At 34.2% G+C, this 22873-nt stretch overlaps 2 protein-coding genes across 3 annotated transcripts in view; both read right to left on the bottom strand.

Moving 5' to 3' along the window:
- LOC118274635 (jmjC domain-containing histone demethylation protein 1) overlaps window positions 1–10520 on the bottom strand; it is a 28435-nt gene extending 17915 nt beyond the window's left edge. The window contains exons 1-3 of the mRNA XM_035592271.2: window positions 10339–10520; window positions 8737–8963; window positions 1398–1509 (exon numbers count right to left, since the gene is read on the bottom strand). Of these exons, the coding sequence (XP_035448164.2) occupies window positions 1398–1509; window positions 8737–8963; window positions 10339–10386 (387 nt within the window). The 5' untranslated portion in view covers window positions 10387–10520. The remainder of the gene's footprint in view (window positions 1–1397; window positions 1510–8736; window positions 8964–10338) is intronic.
- A 3296-nt stretch (window positions 10521–13816) lies between these two features.
- The window catches only part of LOC118274643 (methyl-CpG-binding domain protein 4-like), a 48997-nt gene continuing 39940 nt past the window's right edge, over window positions 13817–22873 (bottom strand). For both annotated transcript variants that reach the window (XM_035592281.2, XM_035592279.2), the window contains exon 2: window positions 13817–14777. In XM_035592281.2, the coding sequence (XP_035448174.2) occupies window positions 14039–14773 (735 nt within the window). In that variant the 5' untranslated portion in view covers window positions 14774–14777 and the 3' untranslated portion in view covers window positions 13817–14038. The remainder of the gene's footprint in view (window positions 14778–22873) is intronic.

Here is a 22873-nt window from a genome sequence, read left to right as displayed (position 1 = left end):
TTTTCAATGATATCACACTAACTTAATAAATGTGTTGTGATCTATATAATTCTGAAGCCAGGCAAGTTAAAGTTCAGTGATAATACTATGATTTTAAATAATTTCCATGCAAGCTATGGCGCCTTGAATTTCTCCTAACGAAGTGATCTTATAGTTTTTATCACATTTCACCAGTTATGTTACAATACCCATTGTTATATGCGTAAACTTATAGCCAATCACCACAGACGTGATTCCAGACTACACAATCTACACATATTTACATTTTCTTTTGTGTAACAGCTTATGTGAGCAGCTTCGCTAACATTAACATAAAATTTATTCAATGCAAATACCAACACTCCCATTTTTCTTACTTTCCAGTTTTATTTAGCGATTCTCCTGTGTTTTGTAGCGAAAATAAAATAAGTCTAAGGTCGCTAGTTCATTTATTAGTCAGTGTTGACATTATTTTCCTGTTCTAGGTCATTAACCTGGGGTAACGATGTTTGGTGTAGGTTAGTTCCGATATCAAAGGTTTAATACTTGATGTGCTCTCTTTCCTTCAAAGATACGCTTTCGTTGTGGCTAAACTATTTCAATAGATAACCTGTTCCAACAATAACATTCCTTGGACGTCCGATGTGAGATTATTTGCAGTAACAGGTAAAACCTTTTCTTATCATTCGTGGGATTAAGTAAAAATATCTTTGAATGGTATGGAATAAGGTTTGAGGATCTCGTATGGCTACGTCTTACAACCTTCCTACTTGATTAATGTTAATAGTTATAAGTTAACAAATGTTACATTTATGAATCATCTTAGCTAATCACATAACATATTACTTAAATCTGCCATCTCAACTACAACAATGATTTATAACTTTTAGACCAAAACACTAGAGAGAAATAGAAACAGTACATTTACTATACAAATCTTTATAACAGGCTCACTGAGGAGTAAGCGCTGAGTACTAAGCACCCCACCCACGCCTACGTTCGTACTCTAGAATCCTAATTTCTCTAAATCGAACTGTATCCTGTCTGAATCAATTTTAATAGGGAAATAGGGTCACAAATGATATTAATTTTCAGGCGCTTCGTCCTTTGCAGACAGACGTCTATACCAATAATAAAATAGAGAAATAAGGCTCGGTTCTGAAATATTACTAGCATTGTCTCTATACCAATAATATATTAAGAGCTTTTTTAGAGTTTGGTGAATCTAAAGTAGTTTGTTAGCATTGTATGAAATATTTTCCAACAATTTAAAAGTAAATATCAAAAGTTTCATAGAATATCATGAACTACTTTTTATTATGCCGATATTCCAACAGCAACAGAACTGTTTCGAAAGAACTGTTCTTAATTTCACTAAAGCGCAGGCTTCTTAACATCTATTAAATAAATAATCTTACCTTCATGTTCATCTCGATATTCTTCTGTGTGTTGACGTCCATGACATCGAGCATGCGTCGGGAGCCGACACACATCCGCACATCGTTCACCGTGAAGTTACTTGTTGGGACCCTGGAACAAATCATAACCATTCATATCTGAACTGCCACCATGTGAGACGTGATACAATAAAACAGACAAACATGAGGACGGGCGAAACTAAATACAAGCTTAATAAATGACTTGCGTCAATCTATAAACTGGGTATTGTAACATAACTGGTGTAAATCTTTTGGCTGATCAAGGGTTCTCTTTATTCTTTTTAAATGGGTACTTGACAGGGTAGGAAAAATTAATTCCATTGCTAAATATTAGTAAATAAAATAACACTGAAAGCACTAGATTTGGAACATAACGTGCTAGAATATCCTGTACTTGTAAAAATAAAGATAACTTAGTTTACCATATTGGAAAAAATGGTTAAAAGCGTTACGTAACGTCAGTAACTTTAACAGTATCACAAAACAAACTTGAAGTCAGAGCTAAGCAACCCACGGGTAAAGTGTTCGTATTAACCAACTCGCAATTAACCGAACAATCAACTTCTTTCAAACTCTTGTGAAGCTTCTGTGAAACTTTGGAATTTCGAAACATTGAACAAATGTAACCCACTCTACGTTATACTTGCGTTATTATACTTCGTGAACTTTTTTATTGACATCATTAGTTACATTTAACTTAGAGAACAATAAATTGTAGCTTTAATTACATACACAGGACACAGCACAGCTTTAATTAAACACATACTACGACAGGAGGCTCGCGTTATTTGAGGAGCGAACTCGACTAGTTTCAAGTAACGCCAAGGGCCTTGGACATAAACTTTGTGCGACAACCGAGCCGTAAGCTGAAGATAATATACATGAGTCTCACGATATTATGTAATTATGTATTTAATACGAATCATTTTATTATTTAAATTAAACTTGTCTGTACTGGATTAATAAGAAGTATTACTGAAGATGATTACACATTTTAAAATGTAAGTATACTAAATTAATATTCAGTATATAAACGCTTAGTAATGGCGACCTTTTCAGTCGTGGACATTGATAGCCGTACTTATAGTCAGCGAGTTATCGCACCTTTTCCCAGTATCGCGTCTCAAACAAACAGAAAGAAAAGCTTTTGCGTAAGCAGTTCTTGGAACAAGGGAATGTTGAAATAATGTCCTTTGAACATTCCGAGCGCGCGTTTTTGTTATGTAATGTGACTCGAGGATGATTTGAAGCACAAGGACATGACGATTTTCAGGTGAGATACATTATTTATAGATCTGAGGATAAATGGCTAGATGAATATGACCACTCATCTTCACTGAATGTGTACTTCAAAAATGTATGAAAGGAACTATTGTTAATTTTCTGCATCACGAAAGTTTGATGCAACTCGTTTCATATAATACTGAGTATTCATCACATCCTGGCAAGAATTAAGTCAACCGCAAGCCAGTTGGAAAATGTAATAAGATTGCAACCAGGCCACCGCCCATAGACATCTGCAATGCGAACTACAGCACAGATACTCAAATTGAATTATGAATAAAAAATACACAAGGAACAAAGGAGTTTCAATTCCATAACAAAACCTCAACAGTAATAAAAGATCTCATCTCAAACATAAAGTTTCAATTGATCGAAGCCTCGGGGGTGGCGTGGCTTTATCGGTAGCTCAGTCTCAATACGGAGCAAGTTTTGAATTTCGAAGGCGACAATAGTCGGAATTGTAAGGTTCTCCGGTACAGTTTAAACTTCGTTGGCTATTGTTGTCTGTGACACCAGTAGTTGGATGAAACCAAATCAATGCATAAAAGATATTTGCCTAGGCAAATAACCTGTTGCCTTTGGTAATCAAGTGGAATGGTTTCCATTGATACTAATCCTTCTAGAATCATCGGTTAGTGACGATTTGACTGACCGCAAATTAATGAGATACCTAATTCATATACTAAAGAGAATTATTTTAATTATAACGGAAATAGATTAGTAGGAATAACCGTTTGCGTAGTTAACGCATTTTGCTTTTCCTTCCCTTTGATAGTGCGTGGACCTCAATAAAAACATGGAAGGCTTTTAGTATACTGTTGTTGAAGTGTCAAAGCTAAACAACATAATAATATTTTAGTTAAAAAACCTAAATAATTATATACAGAAACTTTATATATATTACTTAAATGAAATATGCGTGTTTCTGTTTATTTACTAAATGCTCAAAAATATAGGTCACATGACGTAACTATGTGTAAGTTTTGTCAACACTACAAGATTTTACATACTTCCTTAGCATTACAATATGTAATTGCAATACACAAATACGTAAAAGATCAAGTACCAGATACCAGTTCCATAGTCACATACCTAGGTACATTGTAAGCTACGAATAATTGGCATCTTGCATTGTAGTAAGGATTTCACAATAACTTCAAAAGTCATCGGGATTATCTAGATTTTAGAATTTAAATGAACATACTTGCATTGAAAATTACGTTTTGTGAACGTATTGTCACATCCTCGTGTAGATATTGCGATGCAAGTTATAAAGCTGAAGATTATGTTAGTTGAATGTAATTTCTGCAACTTATTACCCGACTGCACCAGAAGGAGGGTTATGTTTTTTCTAAAATGTTTAGAGTTGGATGTAAAATATGTATGATAAAATTGAGAACATTATTTTTTTGGGAAGTCGGTAAAAAACTGTTATATTTTAGAAAAGTCGAAGTGACAGTCTGACATTCCTCTTGCCTAATCCAAAGTGGGAAAATTAATTCGATTATTTTCTCTACAAAAAAAATTAATAATAATATTGCAAGTAGCCCTATAAAATATCACACGACTAACCTAATGATACCCTAAATAAATAATATTTTATTTATGAACATGTACCCTTAAGTACTTATAATCTAACCTGTTTAATCGTTTATAATCTGTACATATCACCTGTTATTAGCGTGTGAAATAAATGTTTTATTTTTTCTCTTTCAATGTCACAGGTGCTCAAGCTCACGTTAGTGACCCACTAAATTATTACAGCTCACTCCAGTAAGCGCCAGCAAGCTGCATTACCTATTCTTGTTAAATGACTGCGCTCTATTGGCACCCCCAGTGGGGATGGAAACTTCGGCACCAAACAACGCTGAATGCAAACCTGAATTATTTAAAGAGTCTTTCCATTATTTAATCTACTGCTTGAAATAGCTCGAGGCCAAGTGGTAGTTAAAGAATAAGGGTATATTGTTACAATTGGACACTCGTATGAGTCGTATGACACTGTTTCGCTTTCAAATGGACACTGCAAAGTTATACATACATCCTTATTCATTGTCATGTTTTTATGGTTACATAAAAATACTATTGTTATATCTTGTTTCCTGTATAAAATACTAGTTTTCCACCTGCGGCTTCACCTGCGTATAATTGAAGAGATTTCTTTCAAGTACGTTTTGAGGTTGGACTATTGGAATAGGTGCATTACTCACTAAAAATAAAGCTTTTTCTAAAGGTTACAGAAACACACAGGGTTAGACAAAGTATCTTACTTCTTACTAATATCATAAATGCAAAAGTTTGTATTTGTGTTAGTCGTACAGGAGCACAAAGTTTGTTACACAATAACACGTCAAAACGGCTGTTGCGATCTTGATGAAATTTGGAACAGGGGTAGATTATGGTCTGGAATAACACATAGGCTAGTAGCCTGGAATAGTGCTGTTTATTCTGTGGGATAAAAAGTAGGCTAGAACGCGGGCGAAGCCGCTGGAAAAACCTAGTCGTCTATGAACTAATCTTGAATATTCCAACGTTTAATTTATATTCAGGTAATTTTATGATTGAGATAAAATGTTGAAAGAAAAATTAAATTACAAACAGTAAGACATTTGCTAAGTGATCTAGAAAAAATAAAATTAATAACTGTATGAAGTCATGGAGGTAACAACCTCCAAAACTTAATTAGCTTTCCATTTCATTTTCGTTTTTTTTTTCTTTTATTCATTTGTACAGGTTTACCTAAGTCGAAAATAATGACTATAGGCGTGAAAATCCCAGTTTCTTTCCATAAATAAAACGGAGAAATGACCTTATAACGATTCTTACACGAAATAGTGCTTGAAAATATCAATAAAGATTACGTTACAGATAGCAAACATGTAACGTGTAAGTAAAATTATATTTTTGCTTGCAAACTTATCTTCGAGCTATTTTATGCATAAAATATTATTGCATTACCAACTTCTATCGCTCTGTGCCAAGTTATAATAAAGAATAGAAGTTCTTGTGTAACTTAAACATTGTTTACATGTAAGTTTATATAAAAAAAAAATCAAAATACGCGACTAAAGTTTAAATGAACTAATTAAAATTGAACTTTTCAAAAGAAATCGTTACACTACGCCATTTTGTATGCAAATCACGTTTAATGTCTTACCAGCCAGTATCGTTTACGATCGCAAAAAAAAGAACTACAAAAGAGGTCCTAACTTTGTTTTTTTTTTATGTTATTTACAGCCTTACACTAGTTTTTCAACGTGAGGTCAATTTGATTTTAGATTTGTACTTAGATAAAGATTTAAGTATTCTGGCCAAAGTAATTTGAAATAAAGCCTCGTCCTCACTAGGAACATTTGTCGAGTGACATGAAACTGTTCCATGTCGCGCAGTCAACAATGTCGCGGTGATGTCGTCCGAAGTCGTCCGACATCATGCGACATCGCCCGATGTCTCCGGGGACATATTATGTCGCTCGACAAATGTTCCTAGTGGAGACGAGGCTTAAATATATCTTACTTTTAAACATCATCCATAGGTCACATTTTGAGTGTACTTAACGTATAATCACAGGTTTGTTGACATAATTCAGGCCAATACACCTAAAATAAGCTTATCAAAAGGCGCCTCAGTCAAGGAAAATAAGAAACAATAACATAACTTACACGCGTATTTTTATTTCAATAAAGCGGTTTCGGTGCTACGATTATATATCGGTGGCCTACCGCAAAAGTGATAGCAAACTATTTCACTGATAACGCGTAATGTGAATATTATTATAGGCTCCGGCCATTACTACACATAATTGATTTGTTTCTCTTTCTCTTACGTCTTCAAATACTTAAACGGAATATCATTAGATGAACTGTTCATCCGTGATCATAGCGCTTGAAATAGTGCCGAAATATCGGAAACTCAGAGACATAAAATAAACATCGTAAATATCCCGTCTCAAGTTCTAATGATAGTGTTGGTGACCATGTCAGTTTAAAACTTTAACGGAATAATTTATTTATATTGGCACTTCCATGTTAACTTTTCGTTTAGTTCAGCTTGAATCTCTTCTATCGTAAAGTGAGATTTAAAAATAATATTTTGCATTCCAATACCCGACCTTAATTCCCGAGGTACGACTGTTATAGGCAGTCTAACACAACACTATGACACTTACATAAGAACAATGCATGTGAATGAAATAGCGGGACAGAGTTTAATAAAACTCTATGATGTTCATTTGTTTCCAATGTAAATAATAAAGACATATTTAGCTGCAGAGCCGCAGGAAATACAAACATTGGGTTTTAAAGTTGTTATGGTATCAAATGCAACTGTTTATTTTAAAATGTCAGCTATTTTATAAGTAAGAGGACTACAATTAGGTCAATCAATACTAGAACCGAATCATTATACTTGTGACACGTGTATTCCTTAGTAACTCTTGATTTCTAAGTATCGAAGCCAAGACAAATATCCAGTAACATTACCCAATGATAGAGCAAATACAAAGACATTTACTAACCTAAACAGTGAGAGAAACTTCAAACCCATTCCCTGATAATATTCGTACAAATAATCAGAGACAAGTTTGAAGTTGACTAATGCTCCATTAATAATGATCTCTACAAAAGGCATTCCTCAGTAAAGATCAGGGATCCACGTAAAAAGGTCGAAACTCGTTTCATTTTTCGTTAGGCAGCACGGCAACGTGATAAAACACGTAAGAGATAAGAGATCACAGACCAACGATACTTTTGTAAGCTTTATTAACAGCAACACTAGGCATCAGCACTTAGGCCGGGGTTACAACAGAACAATTTATACAATCTAGTTATTATTCGTCAAAACACTCAAGCAAACTGTTCAAGGGTACGGTGTAACTTTTTCAAAACATGTTTTAGTCCCCGTTTTATTTACGACAAAGGTTTATTTATGCGTGCCGTAGTATGAAACAACAATATAGGTAATTATGTAGGAACCTGCTGAGACAATAATGAGCTTTGTTTAGCGTGTGCCACTTTAATTAGACTAGATTATTTCCAATATAAAATACTAGACCGTAATTGGAACCTTTAAAAGGTTAACATTATCAAATTTAATTACGTCATTATTTAACGCAATGACATTTTTATAATAATTTTTACTTCCAATTATTTTTCTTTAAATATTTTTTTATACATAAAAGGTTCATTCGGATATCATCCTTAATTGTACCTTTAATGTACATTGCTTTAAATTAAAATACCATAACACTAACATAGACGACCTAGAGCAGGTTTCTCTATCGTTAGACCAAAGACAAACCACTTAGCTCGCATTCGCGCCCATGATTTTAGCCCAGCTAGGCTTCTGATCGCAGCTTAGAATCAAACTAGGTTAGCAAAGTCCTGATACGCGACAACACAACGACTGGTCGTATCAGTTGTAATTATTTCCGTCTGTCATACGTATATCAAATCGTAGGTACAAGTACGGATAGGTAACTTGATAGTAACTTGTATTGTATTAGTCGATTACATGTACTCTAGACTTCTTGAGGCTAGTACAATGGAATACATAGGGCCCGTCTACGCGTGTCAATACATAACGTAATTAATATGCTAGTAAGTATTACGAAAAATGTGGAGCTTTCTGTAAATATAAAAGACCAACTACTATCTTAGTGCTTCAGTAAGCTTTCATTCACGCTTAATACGCGTAGTCTCTAAAATAAGAATGTTATTTGACGTAAACAATGACGTCACAGTTTCCCATTCTTATCTTCTAACAAAATATACTCGACATTAGTTTCCAATATTTCGGAAAACGTCACATAACGCCTGTTTATTTGCGTAATATCTTTACTAGTACAAAATAGGATAATAACAAAGAAAATTAGACAAGAAAAAAGCTACCTAATTGGTTGGAAATAAGTCACACAGATGAAAATCTGAAAAATCTATTACAGCAGTAGTTACGCAAGTTAGTTTGTCTGCAGTATTATCACTGTTAAAGCCAGTCTTCCAGTTTCTTTGTTCAAGCATAAAAAAATTGTACATACCTTAGTCCCAATCCGTTCTTATCCTTGAAAAGCAGTGGAGTTGTAAATCCATTCTTCTGGAGGTAGGACACAGTCAGGTCAGCTCCATGCATCTCCAGAACAGCACCGGAGTGCTCAAATCTAGGGCTCTCCAGCTTGTCAGCCAGAGAGAAGCCCCGGCCACCTTCAGCTTCATCATCGCCCAGGGCCCACTCATCAGAGTAAAGCTTGCGTTGCTTCCGTTCACGCTAGAGAGAATATTACAAATATTATTTTACTTATCAAACATTGGAAATTAATTTAGCTAGTTCTAGGAAATTTTAACACTTTATTTGGATTTTAATGTTAATAGTTTCAATTTCAAATTAGACTTATCCCTATTTTATTGTTTGTTTTGGCAGGAAATTGAAAGTGAAAATACACTGTTACATAACACAAGTAATGCCTTGTATAGTGCACAGGTAACTATTGTATTGCAAGGCTATAAATTACTACCACACAAATAAAACTGAACACAATCACCTACAAAATAATGACTATTGATGTATGTTGGCAAACCAACCTAATCTAATCTCTAATTAATAATTGCCATTAATTACATTTTCGTGTAGTAAACACCATGAAATATAAGAGTTCCATTCATGTGCTGTATGGCTAACAATATTTCTCAGAGTTTAAAGCTTGTTGTTTCAGTAAAATCTACTCAGATAGAAAAGTTGACAATGCGGCGCGCTGAAGTGATTAGTGACTTTCACTTTTTAACACATTTTCTGAGACAAGTTTCGTGGATGAATTTCCCTATTGAATACAAAAAAAAATGTATCTGCTAGACTTTTTCGTCTCACTTTACGAAGTAGGTTACTTCTTATAGCCAAGGCCAATAAAAAAGAGTAAAAGAATAAGTGAACCTAACTTGTGACAATAAAACTTTTGATGCGAGGGCTGTTTGTCGTCTCAACATAACAAAGAACGTTCGGCGAGTTCGGTCACTCAACAAGCGTGTTGTATCCTATTTAAATCAATATGCAAGTGTTTTAGACGATCGGCTATCGTCCAGCGTGTAATTGTTCGACGGAAGATTAGTCAAGTAATAAAGTAGATTGCTCGCGAGCACCGAGCGGAGTCGGGCTCGACGTGTGGCCGCAGCGCAGCGCGCACGCCCCTGGCCGCCTGCTCTCCGCCAGCCCGCGGGAGGGAAACGCCTTCGACATTCGCTGCCTCGGTCCCTACCAGATGCCCACAATGTTTCGTGCGCCGAAGACGTCGATGGCGCGCGCAATTTATTGTCACGTCGTTCATTATCATCGCCGCTGAATCGCAATGCTGCGATCTCCGGAACTATTATAGATTTTGACACCATCTCGCATGCGCGAATGCATACGGCCGCCGCGTTTTAAACTCGGCCGCGGCGTGATCACAAAAAAACTGAGTCCGATGACCCTCAATGACTATCATCACACACAAAAAGCACATTCACAAAAATATTACTATTCTCATCCCGTAACTTTCGTAAATCGATACACGATGCAGCGATGCACCATTTCATGTTTACGTGATCCCAGATAAAGCCACCATGGCGTCACCCGGGACTAAATACGTAAAAATCTAACAATAAACACTCACCAGCTGTCTTGGAACTTGTTTTTTGTTATTCGGCAGTGTTTCCGACATGTTTATATTAGTCAGAAACACTGCACCACGAAATTAACACTATTTTACGTAAATATTTTACACGGAGCACGAGAAAAAGTAACGCAATCCACCATTTGCAATAGTCGACACTGCTGCCAACCGTGCGGCGAGCAATCACTCCGGTATAATACTGTAGGTTGGTACCACGTGAAATGCCCTATTGGTTTATTTATGAAACGAAGATGGCGCGAACGTTCAAAACATCGTAAAATTAATTTGTCTTAGCTAATATTTATTTATGGAAAGTAATAATGTGGAAATATTTTGATTTATCGTATCTCGTTACAAAACTGATATAAATTAGCAAAAATACGAGTATTGATTGAACGAATTTCACAAATAAAATTACTTTTGTTCAGAGTCACTACCGTAAACTTTTTTAGTAATATTTATGAAGTCAACACTATAATTTGAGTTTATTATTAAAATTGTATTGATAAAAACTGAGCAGGCAAGTATTGACATGCGTAGAACTTCAGACCGAAGCAAACGGTTGCGTTACACTGATACGTCCGGTACACGTACTTCCTACAGTAGTAGTAGCTAGAGCCACGATTTGAATGATAGAGGTTGTATATATTTGCTAATATGTAATTTACCATTTAATGATCTAGACTTAAATGAGGTCATTAGTGTAATTGATACTATCGTTAATATTTTTATTTCGGTATTGTTTTAACTTGATATCAATAGAAGTTAAATTACATAACAGGTAGCCCCTTGAAAAATTACGGTTATCAATTTTATTAGGTACTATCTTTTTGTAAAATATTAATTATGTTTTGTATAAAATAAAAGAAAGGATTTTTTGGCATAAGTAAAATTGAAATAGCTCTTCTATTGATTTGGGCGTATAAAAAACTACTTTAATTTTATTTTTAAACTTTGTATGTATTAATTTTTGGACCTTTCTGTAAAATGATGAATGAACCTGTCGGGGATTTTTTAGTAAGTATCTAAACAAATCTACATAAATCAATTTGATAATTCATAAATATTTAATTTTGAGTTAAGTTTTTTATAGAATACAATAAAAAATGTCTTTTGTTTCATTGGACCACTTCGTAATAGTAACGTAACGTAACGTCACGCCTTTTATCCCAGAAGGGGTAGGCAGAGGTGCACATCATGACTTTGTAATAGTAAGATCTTATTACGTATTGTGGCAGTTTGAAAAAAGAATATTGAATATATTTTTTGATATTATATTCAATAATGAATTTTTAACTGGGTACCCAGTATCTACAGATATTATCCAATCCAGATATAATCCAAGTTTTATTTTATTTTATTATAATCACTTAGGTACGTCTTTCTTTTGTGACAAAATAATTCTTGTTGAATAAATATATAAGGATATGGGTGTTTATAACAGTGTTTTATGTATTTTCTATTTGATTTCATAAAGGGACTGTGTTAAATCATGATTGAACATATTTTTTGCTACTATAGCGCGCTTTTCCTTTGAATGTATTTGTTGTTTTAACTAAACTAGGAAGTTTCAAAAAGATTTCCTAATAACTGAAACAAATAAAAATTAAAGACTTGACAATACTATCAAAATATTAATAAAATATATATACCTAATAATTGTTTTAATATGTTTACTTTTACCTAGATAGATTGTTTCTTTCAAAATTGTGTCTTAATTAAGTGGAAGAGGTGGTAAATAGATAATATCATAGTTTATCTTTAACTGTAATTTATTATGTTTCTTATATTACGTCTAAAACAAACTATTCGGGTGTATATGGTAAAATTGATTTTAATCTATTTAAATGCCATGAAATCACCACAAATGTAATGTGTTCATGGCAACACCATAATTGAAATAACAGCTGTTCTTTTGTTATTGGCGTATCAGTGTTGCCTGTTAATATAAATATACCACGTTTTAGGATATCAAACCACTTTTACTAGTTATTATTTGATTAATAATACCTGTTATCTAAAAAGCCACAAAGGTATGGAATCAGTACCTATTTGAATAACTATCAATTAAGTAAGTAATTTAAATTAATAAAATATTTTGTCTGAAACTAATTGGAGACGTAATGCTATATTTTTATAGATTTAAATTTTCGTAATTCATATTTTTGTGGTATTTTACAAATTTTTTTTTTGTTCAGTAATAAAAAAATGTCTAAGCAATATGTGACGTGATCATTGCGTTGCCTTCGTTTTTGTGCCAGGCGTTTTGGTTGAAATAGTTGCAGTTATTTATCTGTTCCTATTTGATTTCCATTCTTGAGTCAATTGAAGTGAAAACAGGTTATTGATTTTCAGAGGTTCTTTTGTTGGAACTCTGCCCAATGTATAGCATAAGCTTAAGATCTCTATAAGGTCTCCAAAGTCCAAGTAATCATAGGAGTCTATACAACCTTAGATATATTACTTACGGCTATACGTCTTACGACTTCATGACTTACACAATAGACAATAGGGTCGAAAATAAAATGTTTCCTACACAAATAATCTTCTTACCTTAAAAATTTTAATGCTGACACTAAGCTTACCTAACGTAGGGGAAAGTGGGGGAAACACGAACACCTAAGGGAAAATATAAATAAAACAGTGGAATCAAATCACAGATTTTCTTATAAACTTATTAAATGGGTTATAAACTTTATGATCTAGCTAACAGTATTACTAATCAACATCATTATTTTTTTTTATAAAATTTCAAATTCAAAATGACCGATGAACAAAACCCTTAGCTCATGTCGACTTTTACCCGTAAGCTCCTCCCTATCCTTAGGACGTCAGGTCCTAAGTGCATGTACCTATGCTCTTCTATCATTTGTCCTAAAAAAATTGTATTACCTAGTTATCACAAGTTTTCATTTTTATAAGCCCTGCAACGCACCTGTGTCATTGTGGTGTTGCATCCATGGAAAGCTATACCACCAGGTAATCCATTGCTCGTTTGTCCCTTATTCCATAAACTGGTCATTATAATTTTTAATGTCGTGGTTTTTCGTGGTATTATACCTATTAAAAAGGGGCATTGAAACTAATGTTCTAATTAATGTACACACATTTTAAAAAATCACTGCGACAACTCGAAATCCTGTGCCAAATCAGCTAATCGAAACTAGCTAACTGGAATTAGTAACTACTACCTACTAGACTTCCGTTTGCCAATTTATTTCATTTTTAAATTTTCCTTGTACTATAGGGAACAACAAAAAATTAGGTTTTAGAGATGGCTAAATGGTGTTTAAGATTTTGGAATATTTCATTTCTCTCTAAAATAATTCTCCACTTTAAGAAACTTATCAAACAAATAATAAGTAAGTTTATTAAAACTATGATGTTGATAATGGAAATATATTAGAGATACTTAATAAAACGAAACTTAAAATTATAAATATTTAATAACCAATTTAGTTTTTATACATAATATCATGTTCAACATTATAAGTCTTTTACTAATTTCAGTTTAATTATTATGATACATAGGTTTGATAATACAAAGCATGATTCATAGTAGGTACCTGTGACAGACATAAAACAAATAAAAGCACCTGACACAGTTAACAGTAACTAAAGTAAACACAAACATTAAATACAAGACATAAAAGTTACTTATTCGACATCAACGTTACTTGCAAGAAAAAGTTTTTATTTATCACACAGAAATCGAATTCCCATCTCTCAATGTAATTCTGTAATACTTCATAATCGGATCTTCAATTAGATATTCACTGTCTGCCGCTCCGCTCTCCTCCAAAAACTCAGTGTGGCCGCACAACCAATCTAAATACAACTTTAAATACCTATCCGTAGGGTCCACATCCGTGTGACCCAGACAAAATATCCTGTAAGCATCCTCGCCGTATTTACCAATGCCGCATAAGTCACTAGCCCGACGCCATTTTGAAGAAACAAACTGATAACTGAGCTTCCATATCATGTGACCTCTTTTCCTTAATCCTAAGTTATCAAAGAACCTTTCTAAAGATAATGGCGTGTCACTTAAAACATGATAAGGTGTCGGGTATTCTGTGAAGAATGTTTTTATATAGGGCCTGGCGGTTTTTCCTGAAGTTTTAGTTAGGAAAATTGTTGCTATTAGCATCGCCCAGGGGTTCGATGCAAACTCTTCTTCGATTACATAGTGTGGTGATACTGGCATTGTTCGTGGTGTGATGTTGAAAAAAGGTTGTATGTCTAGCGGTTCTTGTTCCTCTATGGTCAGTTGTGATAGGCTGAGCTCTTCTGATTCTATGGACGCCTGGCTCAGGTCTTGCGACGAGTCCAATGTTTTGTTCGGCGATAAGGCGCGTTGTAAAATTTTTGGACTAACGGATGTAACATTTTCTTCTGCATTGAAGAACCTGCTGATACAGTTGGTGTCCTCCATGATTCTGCAAAGAAAGAAAACATATTTTTAAGCTCTATTCAAAATAATTAAACAAGTAAATATAAAACATATTTATTTTCAAGAATTAGTCGTATAAAAATAATTATTTGATAAAAATATCCTGAAAATAAAGAATTTTGTCGATATTCCAAGTTTGGCATAGATAGATACGATTATTTTGTTGAAAAAAAACATTGGCCCACACTAGGATTTTCTCCTTTTCGTGGGTGCGTTTACAAATACATAATATTACATACACGTATCTTTATTAAAATAATAAAAAGTTTTTGTTTATCTTAATAAAGATAATAGATTCTGTAAGATACAAATTACATACTCTGTCTATCGAATGTAAATTTTTTGTCGATTCACATCTAGTTAAGTCATTTACCGTGTTGCCTACAATTTGCCTTTCGGCAACTCATCACGTAACATCGCGGAGATTCATTCAACCGCTCGCCTATTTAAATTTAATTCTCTCTGCAATCACTAAACTTAATAGTCTAAAGTCTGGTGGGAATAAGTGGTTGTGATTTTTTTATCTACATTAGGAATTCTAGATTTGATTTGGGCGGTAAGCATTATTATTTTTATGTCCTAAAATTGCCACCACCACCAACCGTCCAAGGACTGGTAGAACTTTTTTTAGTAACCGAACTGTGTACTCCAAACCCCCTATTAAGCATAGGGATTATGTTTTACTGCCAAGAAAGATAGAAAACTTTATATTGTTACTAGCGACCCGCCCCAGCTTCGCATGGGTGCATTGGTGATATATTATGCCTGTATTATACATATAAACCTTCCTCTTGAATAACTCTACCTATTACAAAAAACCGCATCAAAATCCGTTGCGTAATTTTAAAGATTTAAGCATACAGACAAACAGACAAAAATAGCGACTTTGTTTTATACTATGTAGTGAAGAAACATGTGAAGAAACATATGGTAGACACCATAAATAAGAATTACAAAAAATAAACCGACTTCACTAAAAAAGTTAAAAATAACTTTAATTTCGGAAGTCGGTGTTTCTCGGTATTATTTGTTTGCTACACCGACTTCCGAAATTAAAGTTATTTTTAACTTTTTTAGTGAAGTCGGTTTATTTTTTTGTAAAAAGTATTTTATTTCACACTTTTTAGTTGCGATACTCAGTATCGCAACTAAAAAAGTCGGTTGAAATTCTCTATCTCAATAACTACTTTATTTATTTGTATTGTCACAGTCACTTAATTAACTTTATTATGATTTCTATGTGAGTATGAAGTTCCATTGGCCATTTCTGGTCTTCTTCATCAGTTCCACCTCTTCAAAGGTTACTTTTTGACTGTAAATGCTTCAAATCTAGATGAATATACCAAAATCGCTATATAGTTCCCTATAATATTTGAGGAGTTCCCTCGATACCTCTAAGATTCCATCATCAGATCCTAACTTGGTGACAATGGGACCACCTCAGAACTATCTACTTTCGAACAAAAAAAGAATTTTGAAAATCCGTCGACAATTGACGGAGTATTAATTAACTTTATTGTATTTCTATGTGAGTATGAAGTTCCATTGGCCATTTCTGGTCTTCTTCATCAGTTCCACCTCTTCAAAGGTTACTTTTTGACTGTAAATGCTTCAATTCTAGATGAATATACCAAAATCACTATATAGTTCCCTATAATATTTGAGGAGTTCCCTCGATTTCTCTAAGATTCCATCATCAGATCCTAACTTGGTGACAATGGGACCACCTCAAAACTATCTACTTTCGAACAAAAAAAGAATTTTGAAAATCCGTCAACAATTGACGGAGTATTCGATGAACAAACATACAAAAAAAAAAAAACATACAAACAGCCGAACATAGTACCTCCTCCTTTTTGTGAAGTCGGTAAAGAGGCAGCAATCTTCCGGTGAAATTAATATTCGAGCCCTTCAAGACGCATTATGCCCAATGCCGTCGCTCCAACAGCGAACACATTACCTCTCGCGTCGCGTAACAAATAGAGCAATGTCACGTCATTGCCATTTCTCTATCCAGTGAGTGTGACCTTATAACAATACTTTAACTACACAATCAATAACCACCGGTACGGTAAACCGTTAATATTTTATAAGCTAATGACTTAATAGACAATTGATAGTTAGTGCTATTCTTTTTTTCCTAGTTCGCAATATTATGACCATTTTTCTTTTATTGATCTATTGGTTGTGAGTGCGACTGTTGATGTACGGAAATGTAAGTTTAGTTTGTTCACTTAATTATATCTTGATGGTCGAGTTATCTACTGATCAAGGTTAGGGTCTTTGCAAAGAATTAATAATCTAATATACTTATATAAAATTTCCAAGTTACAATGTGAGTTACCGTACTTCTCCGAAGCGGATATACCGATTTTTACCAAATTTTAAGTATTCAGTAGGTTGAGAATGGTACTATCTATTTTCTATACCGTTAAGTGATAAGGGTTGTTCACCCTTATTTTTTATTCTTTGACGAAATCTACACTAATATTATAAAGAGGAAAACTTTGTTTGTTTGTTTGTTTGTTTGTTTGTTTGGTTGTAACGAATAGGCTCAAAAACTACTGGACCGATTTTAAAAATTCTTTCACCATTCGATACATTATCCACGAGTAACATAGGCTATATTTTATTTTGGAAAAAAATAGGGTTCCGTAAGATCTTTGGATTTTTCGGACACAAACTGAAAAAAAATCAACCAAAGAAATTACTTATTTTGCGTACGCTGCCTAAACTCAAAAGATAGAACCATAATGTTATAATTAATTGTAGATTTAAAATATCTACAAAAAAGTCCGCGACACATATACCTATCTATATCGAGTGAGGCACAACAACCACATATTTAAAATCTTGTTTTTTTGGACTACATTTAAACGCGTTACTCATGCTATTAATCCTTATCAAAATAAATTATTTCATCAATAAGTACAGTTTATGTTGATAATATTTGGTCTTTGAATGATAAAATACGTTTGGTTTTGAAGTTGTGGTGAAATTAAAATATTACGATATCTGCTGCACGGCCCGTTGCGAAGTACGTCACCAAAGCCAGGGGTGCGCGTTTTTAGATCTATGAGTAGGTAAACTTTGTATTTAGTTAATGGGAAACGAAAGAACATAGGCTACTTTTTATTTCAAAATATAGGGGAGAGTGGGTAAAAATAGGGGATGAAAGGTCATATGGAAATTCGCCATTTTTAAAGCTGTAACATAGGGGAGAGTGGGTAAAAATAGGGGATGAATGGTCATATGGAAATTCGCCATTTTTGAAGCTGTAACATAGGGGAGAGTGGGTAAAAATAGGGGATGAATGGTCTTATGGAAATTCGCCAAGGAAGCTGTTACATAGGGGAGAGTCAAAAATAGGGGATGAATGGTCTTATGGAAATTCGTCATTTTTAAAGTTGTAACAGTAAAACTTTGTATTTAGCGAATAAAAAGGGTAGAAGGCGTTTTGATTTTGACCACCAACCACGCGGACGAAGTCGCGGGCAAAAGCTAGTAATTTATAAAGCAAAACAACGTTTGCTGGATCAGCTAGACTTTACATTTATATTTTTTCTCTAAAACAGCACTGATTTTCGGTTTGTATCCACATCCGATGATGAATAGCAATGTCAATTGAAATGCTCATACTGTTCATTTGAATAGAGCAAAAACCCTCTAAAAGGTGTATTCACCTTCCTAAATAAAGCTACCAATATTTGCACCAAAAACTGGTTTAACCCTAAAGGGGTCACCGGTCCATCTGTCCTTTCAACGACCCCTATTCAAGCTCTCATTACAGCTAGTTATTGTACCCGGCTTTGCCCATACAAAGAGTAACATGCCATTATTAGACTTATTGTATTTGAATACATAAAAGTTCTCGAATCTCTTTTTTTGATGGATCCCTTGACATGTGATAAGATCCAGTTGCCATTGAAAATGCTGCCATGCTGGCTGTTAACACGTTGCGCAAAAATTAGAACCTTATGTCTATTATTTGAAACAAATATGGCTTCTAAGATCAAGACCTCATCTTTATAATTACTGTAATGGGAAGGTACTGCATCCAGAGATAGAGACAAAGCTTCATGTAATTAGATGTTGGTATATAAATAAAGAATTATTATTATATAATAATTTTAAAATTGGGTAGTGTTTAAAATATCATCTAAATCAATCCTTATATATGACCTTCAGTTATAAGCAAGGATCAACCTCCGACCACAAGGACAGACGACCTGATTAAGGTCGCAGGGAGCCGTTAGATGCAGGTCGCTTCCAACTAGCCTATCTGGAAGTCATTAGGGAGGCCTATGTTCAGCAGTGGACATCTTATGGCTGATATGATGATGATGATTAAGTAAGCATTAGTTAAAGCCTAACAGACAAAGACCTCTTTGAATTTATAATAATCATTATGAGGGAAGTAAAGATTACCATGCGTACGTATAGCCACAATTAGTAGAGCACAGGCGTGTAGGCTGTCATCCCACGCGGGCAAAATCATAAAGTTATCAGCTTTGCTATTTTAAGTCCCACGCGATCTGTGCAAACATCTTCAGTGAACGTCTGAGTGCCTTCTCCGTATAATTTAATTAGATGTTTTGTGAAATGCTTCTGGTTTTAGCAATGGAAAAGGTTGATTTATCCTTTTGTCTTATTTATTGTGTTCTGAGGATAAGGAATTTGATATTACCTAAAGTCGTGGCTTGAATTTATTGACTAAAAAGCCGGTTTATATTTGTACTTGTATATAACAATACTTACGTTGTGTTTCGCTCATTATCTCCCAAATTCCCAATCATCCCAATCCCCCAACAACCCTTAAATTCCTAACCGCACTAGTAACGCCTCTGGTGTTTCGGGTGTAATCAGGTGATCCGGCTGCTCGTTTACCGGCTTACCTATATCATAAAAAACATTGTTTTATTTCTCAAAAATAATAGGTTGAAAGGCACTAAGTAACCTTATGTAAAGTATATCGACTATCGTCAAGAAAATAGCATCGTTGCATTTTTCATCTGAGTGGGTGTATCGCCGACAGCAGAGCTATCGATTACATCTTAGTGTGCGGAACAAATTGATGTATTGCAGTCTAGCGAAACTAAATGCTGTAGTTTCATAATATTATTATAATTTAATATTAGTTTATTACATATATGAACTTTCTGTCTCAAAATATGTACCTTTTTTTAATTACTTTTTTAAATAAAAAATGTTTTTATTGTTTCTCAAACATTGCACTTATAGTAACTGTTCACTTTACTTTTTATTTTTGACAGAAATAAGGGCCAAATTAAAACTACCACGTTAACTGCCACGTAGATCACCGGTGACCTACGTTAGTGGAGAGCCTTCAACAGACAGCTGCGAGGTAATGTATGTAACTTCTATATAATTATGATAAAAATGCCAAAAGGATTTTTGTTTAAAGACCGGGTTATTTAGAACATAAGTCTACAAGGTGCAAACAATCCTTGAACCTAGCTCGCTTGTTTAAAATTGTTGCAACATTGATCCAGCCAGTCATTAGTGTAGTAAGTGTAAGGGCGAACCGTACAAGGTCTTTAGAAGTCCTTGAATCGAGCCGAGTATTAACATTCAATGTTTATAACTTCAAATACAACACGATTTGAACTCGGTACATGATATTAAAGTTCTTTAATTTATTGGATGGGGTCTTAGGACTAGAAGACTACTATTTCTATCAACTGAGGGCTTAGTACGAGTTACTTTTAAGTTTATCGAGATCGAAACGAGAGCGCGTACGGCACTCTGATTGGTTGGTTCATTCGCGCGGACCAATCAGAACACCGAACGCGCTCTCGTTTCATTTTCGTTCAACGTAAAGCAAAGTCGTAGTAACGGTACTGATATATACCAAAATCTATATATTAATACGTGAAGCAAAAACTTTGTAATTCTTTTTACGAAAATTGCGCGGACGTAGGAGCATAAAATTTGGTACACTTATAGTTTATGTGTAGGAGAAATATTTTTCAAAAATAATGCTTATAAAGTACATTAAATCAACTCCGCTAAAACATACACCACATGCATAGTATCTGATCGTATTTGACAAAACTGGCACAAAGTCGATAGACATTGCACTTGAAATTCCGTCTCATATGACAAGAGTTTTATAAAAGAGTTTGAGTACCAACATTCGACATTGGCGCTTGTAACGTACGAGGTGGTGTTGGTAACCAATATTGGCAATTTCGTAACAGGTTGGCCGGCCAATATATGCCAGTGTCAATGGACGCTTCATACAGGATTTATGGAGCGCCCTTTTCTAAGCTGCGACCTTCTTTTTAAGGGGCGGACGTTCTAAAGTGCTAAGTATTGAATCTTTAATGGCGCTTTGTACGAGATATGGTGTTGCTTGCCACATTGGCACAAGTAACACGTTGGCCGGCCAATATATCCATGTGTCATATGAACGCTTTAAGCCACAAAAGCGACTTTAAAAAACTAAACACAGACTTTTTAAGTAAAAACGTTCTAAACTTAAAACGAATCTTTAATGGATTGAATACACGGTATGTTTGCTTGCACTATAATTAAACACGTTTACAATTTTATGTGTATGTATATGAAAATTTAATAATGTAACTTAAAGATTATAAAATTGTCCTGCGTTTTTTGAAATCGGTAAAATCAATTTTTTTTTTAGATAAAGCTATGAATGACCAAACTCATTGAGCACGAACCACACTACCATTTATGTACCTCACCTATGTCTGACAAGAAGAGGTTCACTAACAGGAAACTCAAAAACTATGTGTTGTTCGATCTCCAATCCTCTTACCTAGTCACAGGAAATCTGCGTTAAACAAACGTACCTAAGATAATTAAAATACCTGACAATAATGAAGTGTCACTCACTCAAGTTAATGCTCACTTGAGCACATCATTAACTTAGAATTGAGAAAATTACAAGCAATTATTGAGTACATTCCCAGCTTGTAATCAAGGTAACGTATTATATCATTAAACCTTTTTTTCCACGCAGAAGTACCTAAGAGAACAAAGAGATGCCCACAACATAAACATCGACATATAATCGCATTAGACGCTGTAAAATTCATCCATGTCACTATATCGAGATGATCCACAGATGACTTTTTTAGGGGAAAAATCATCCAATAACTTCTCCCGCCTTGCGTGAGGTGGAAGGGAGTGTCAAACTCTTACTGACTAAAAACCACCCCTTTCCTTCACCTGCTTTGAGTCGGAGCCCCAGTAACCTTTTACGTTGTCCGCAGCTATTGAATCCACAGAAGGCTTAGAGTACATAAGTTTCTTTTACATTGAAAACGACAACGTTCGGTGCCGTGATTGGCCACCTGCAATGAACGAACCAATCAGAGCGAACGCGCTCTCGTTTCGATCTCGTTAAACGTAAAGCAAACTCGTACTAAACTCCCAGAATCGTGTTAGAATCTTAAAATGGAACCTTGAAAACACAGTTATGTTATAGATAGTCGATCCGTCTTGTTCGGTAACCCGCTACATTTACTATGGTCCTGTGGTTTTCCACAACGTCCTTTAATCAAGATATCTTGGAAGTATCTACCTTACCTATTTCCACGATTTCCACGAAAATATGTTATGAGTACGTTTTTCGACGAATTTCTTGAAAGAAAATTATTTTCACTTGCGGACGCTGTGATATGGATAATATTTTTATTGAAATGTATTATATCTACATATTTTCCTACTACCACTATTTAGGCACATAATAATAATCAATCCATACATATGATATTACACTTTGTCTTTTATATAAGACTTATATTATGTACTTTTAATCACACACGAAAAGAATTCAAATCTTTAAGTAATAGTAACAAATAATTATAAGTATTTAAATCTATATTTAATTGTAATAATCTATATAAAATAATAACAATTTTAATCGATATTTAATTGGAAATAAACGATACTAAGTTGGTATTTCTGTTGCCTTGACTAACAGAAATAGATATGCTTAGAGAAGAACACATTAAGTCTAAAAATAAGTCATACTTAATCAATATAAATAAAAACTTGAAACAATAACAATGTAAAGATTTTCCTTCACATTAA

This window comes from Spodoptera frugiperda, chromosome 11, assembly GCF_023101765.2.
Source record: "Spodoptera frugiperda isolate SF20-4 chromosome 11, AGI-APGP_CSIRO_Sfru_2.0, whole genome shotgun sequence".
Taxonomy (NCBI): Eukaryota; Metazoa; Arthropoda; class Insecta; order Lepidoptera; family Noctuidae; genus Spodoptera; species Spodoptera frugiperda.
Note: the sequence above shows the minus strand (reverse complement) of the source record. Positions and strands in the feature narration are given on the sequence as shown.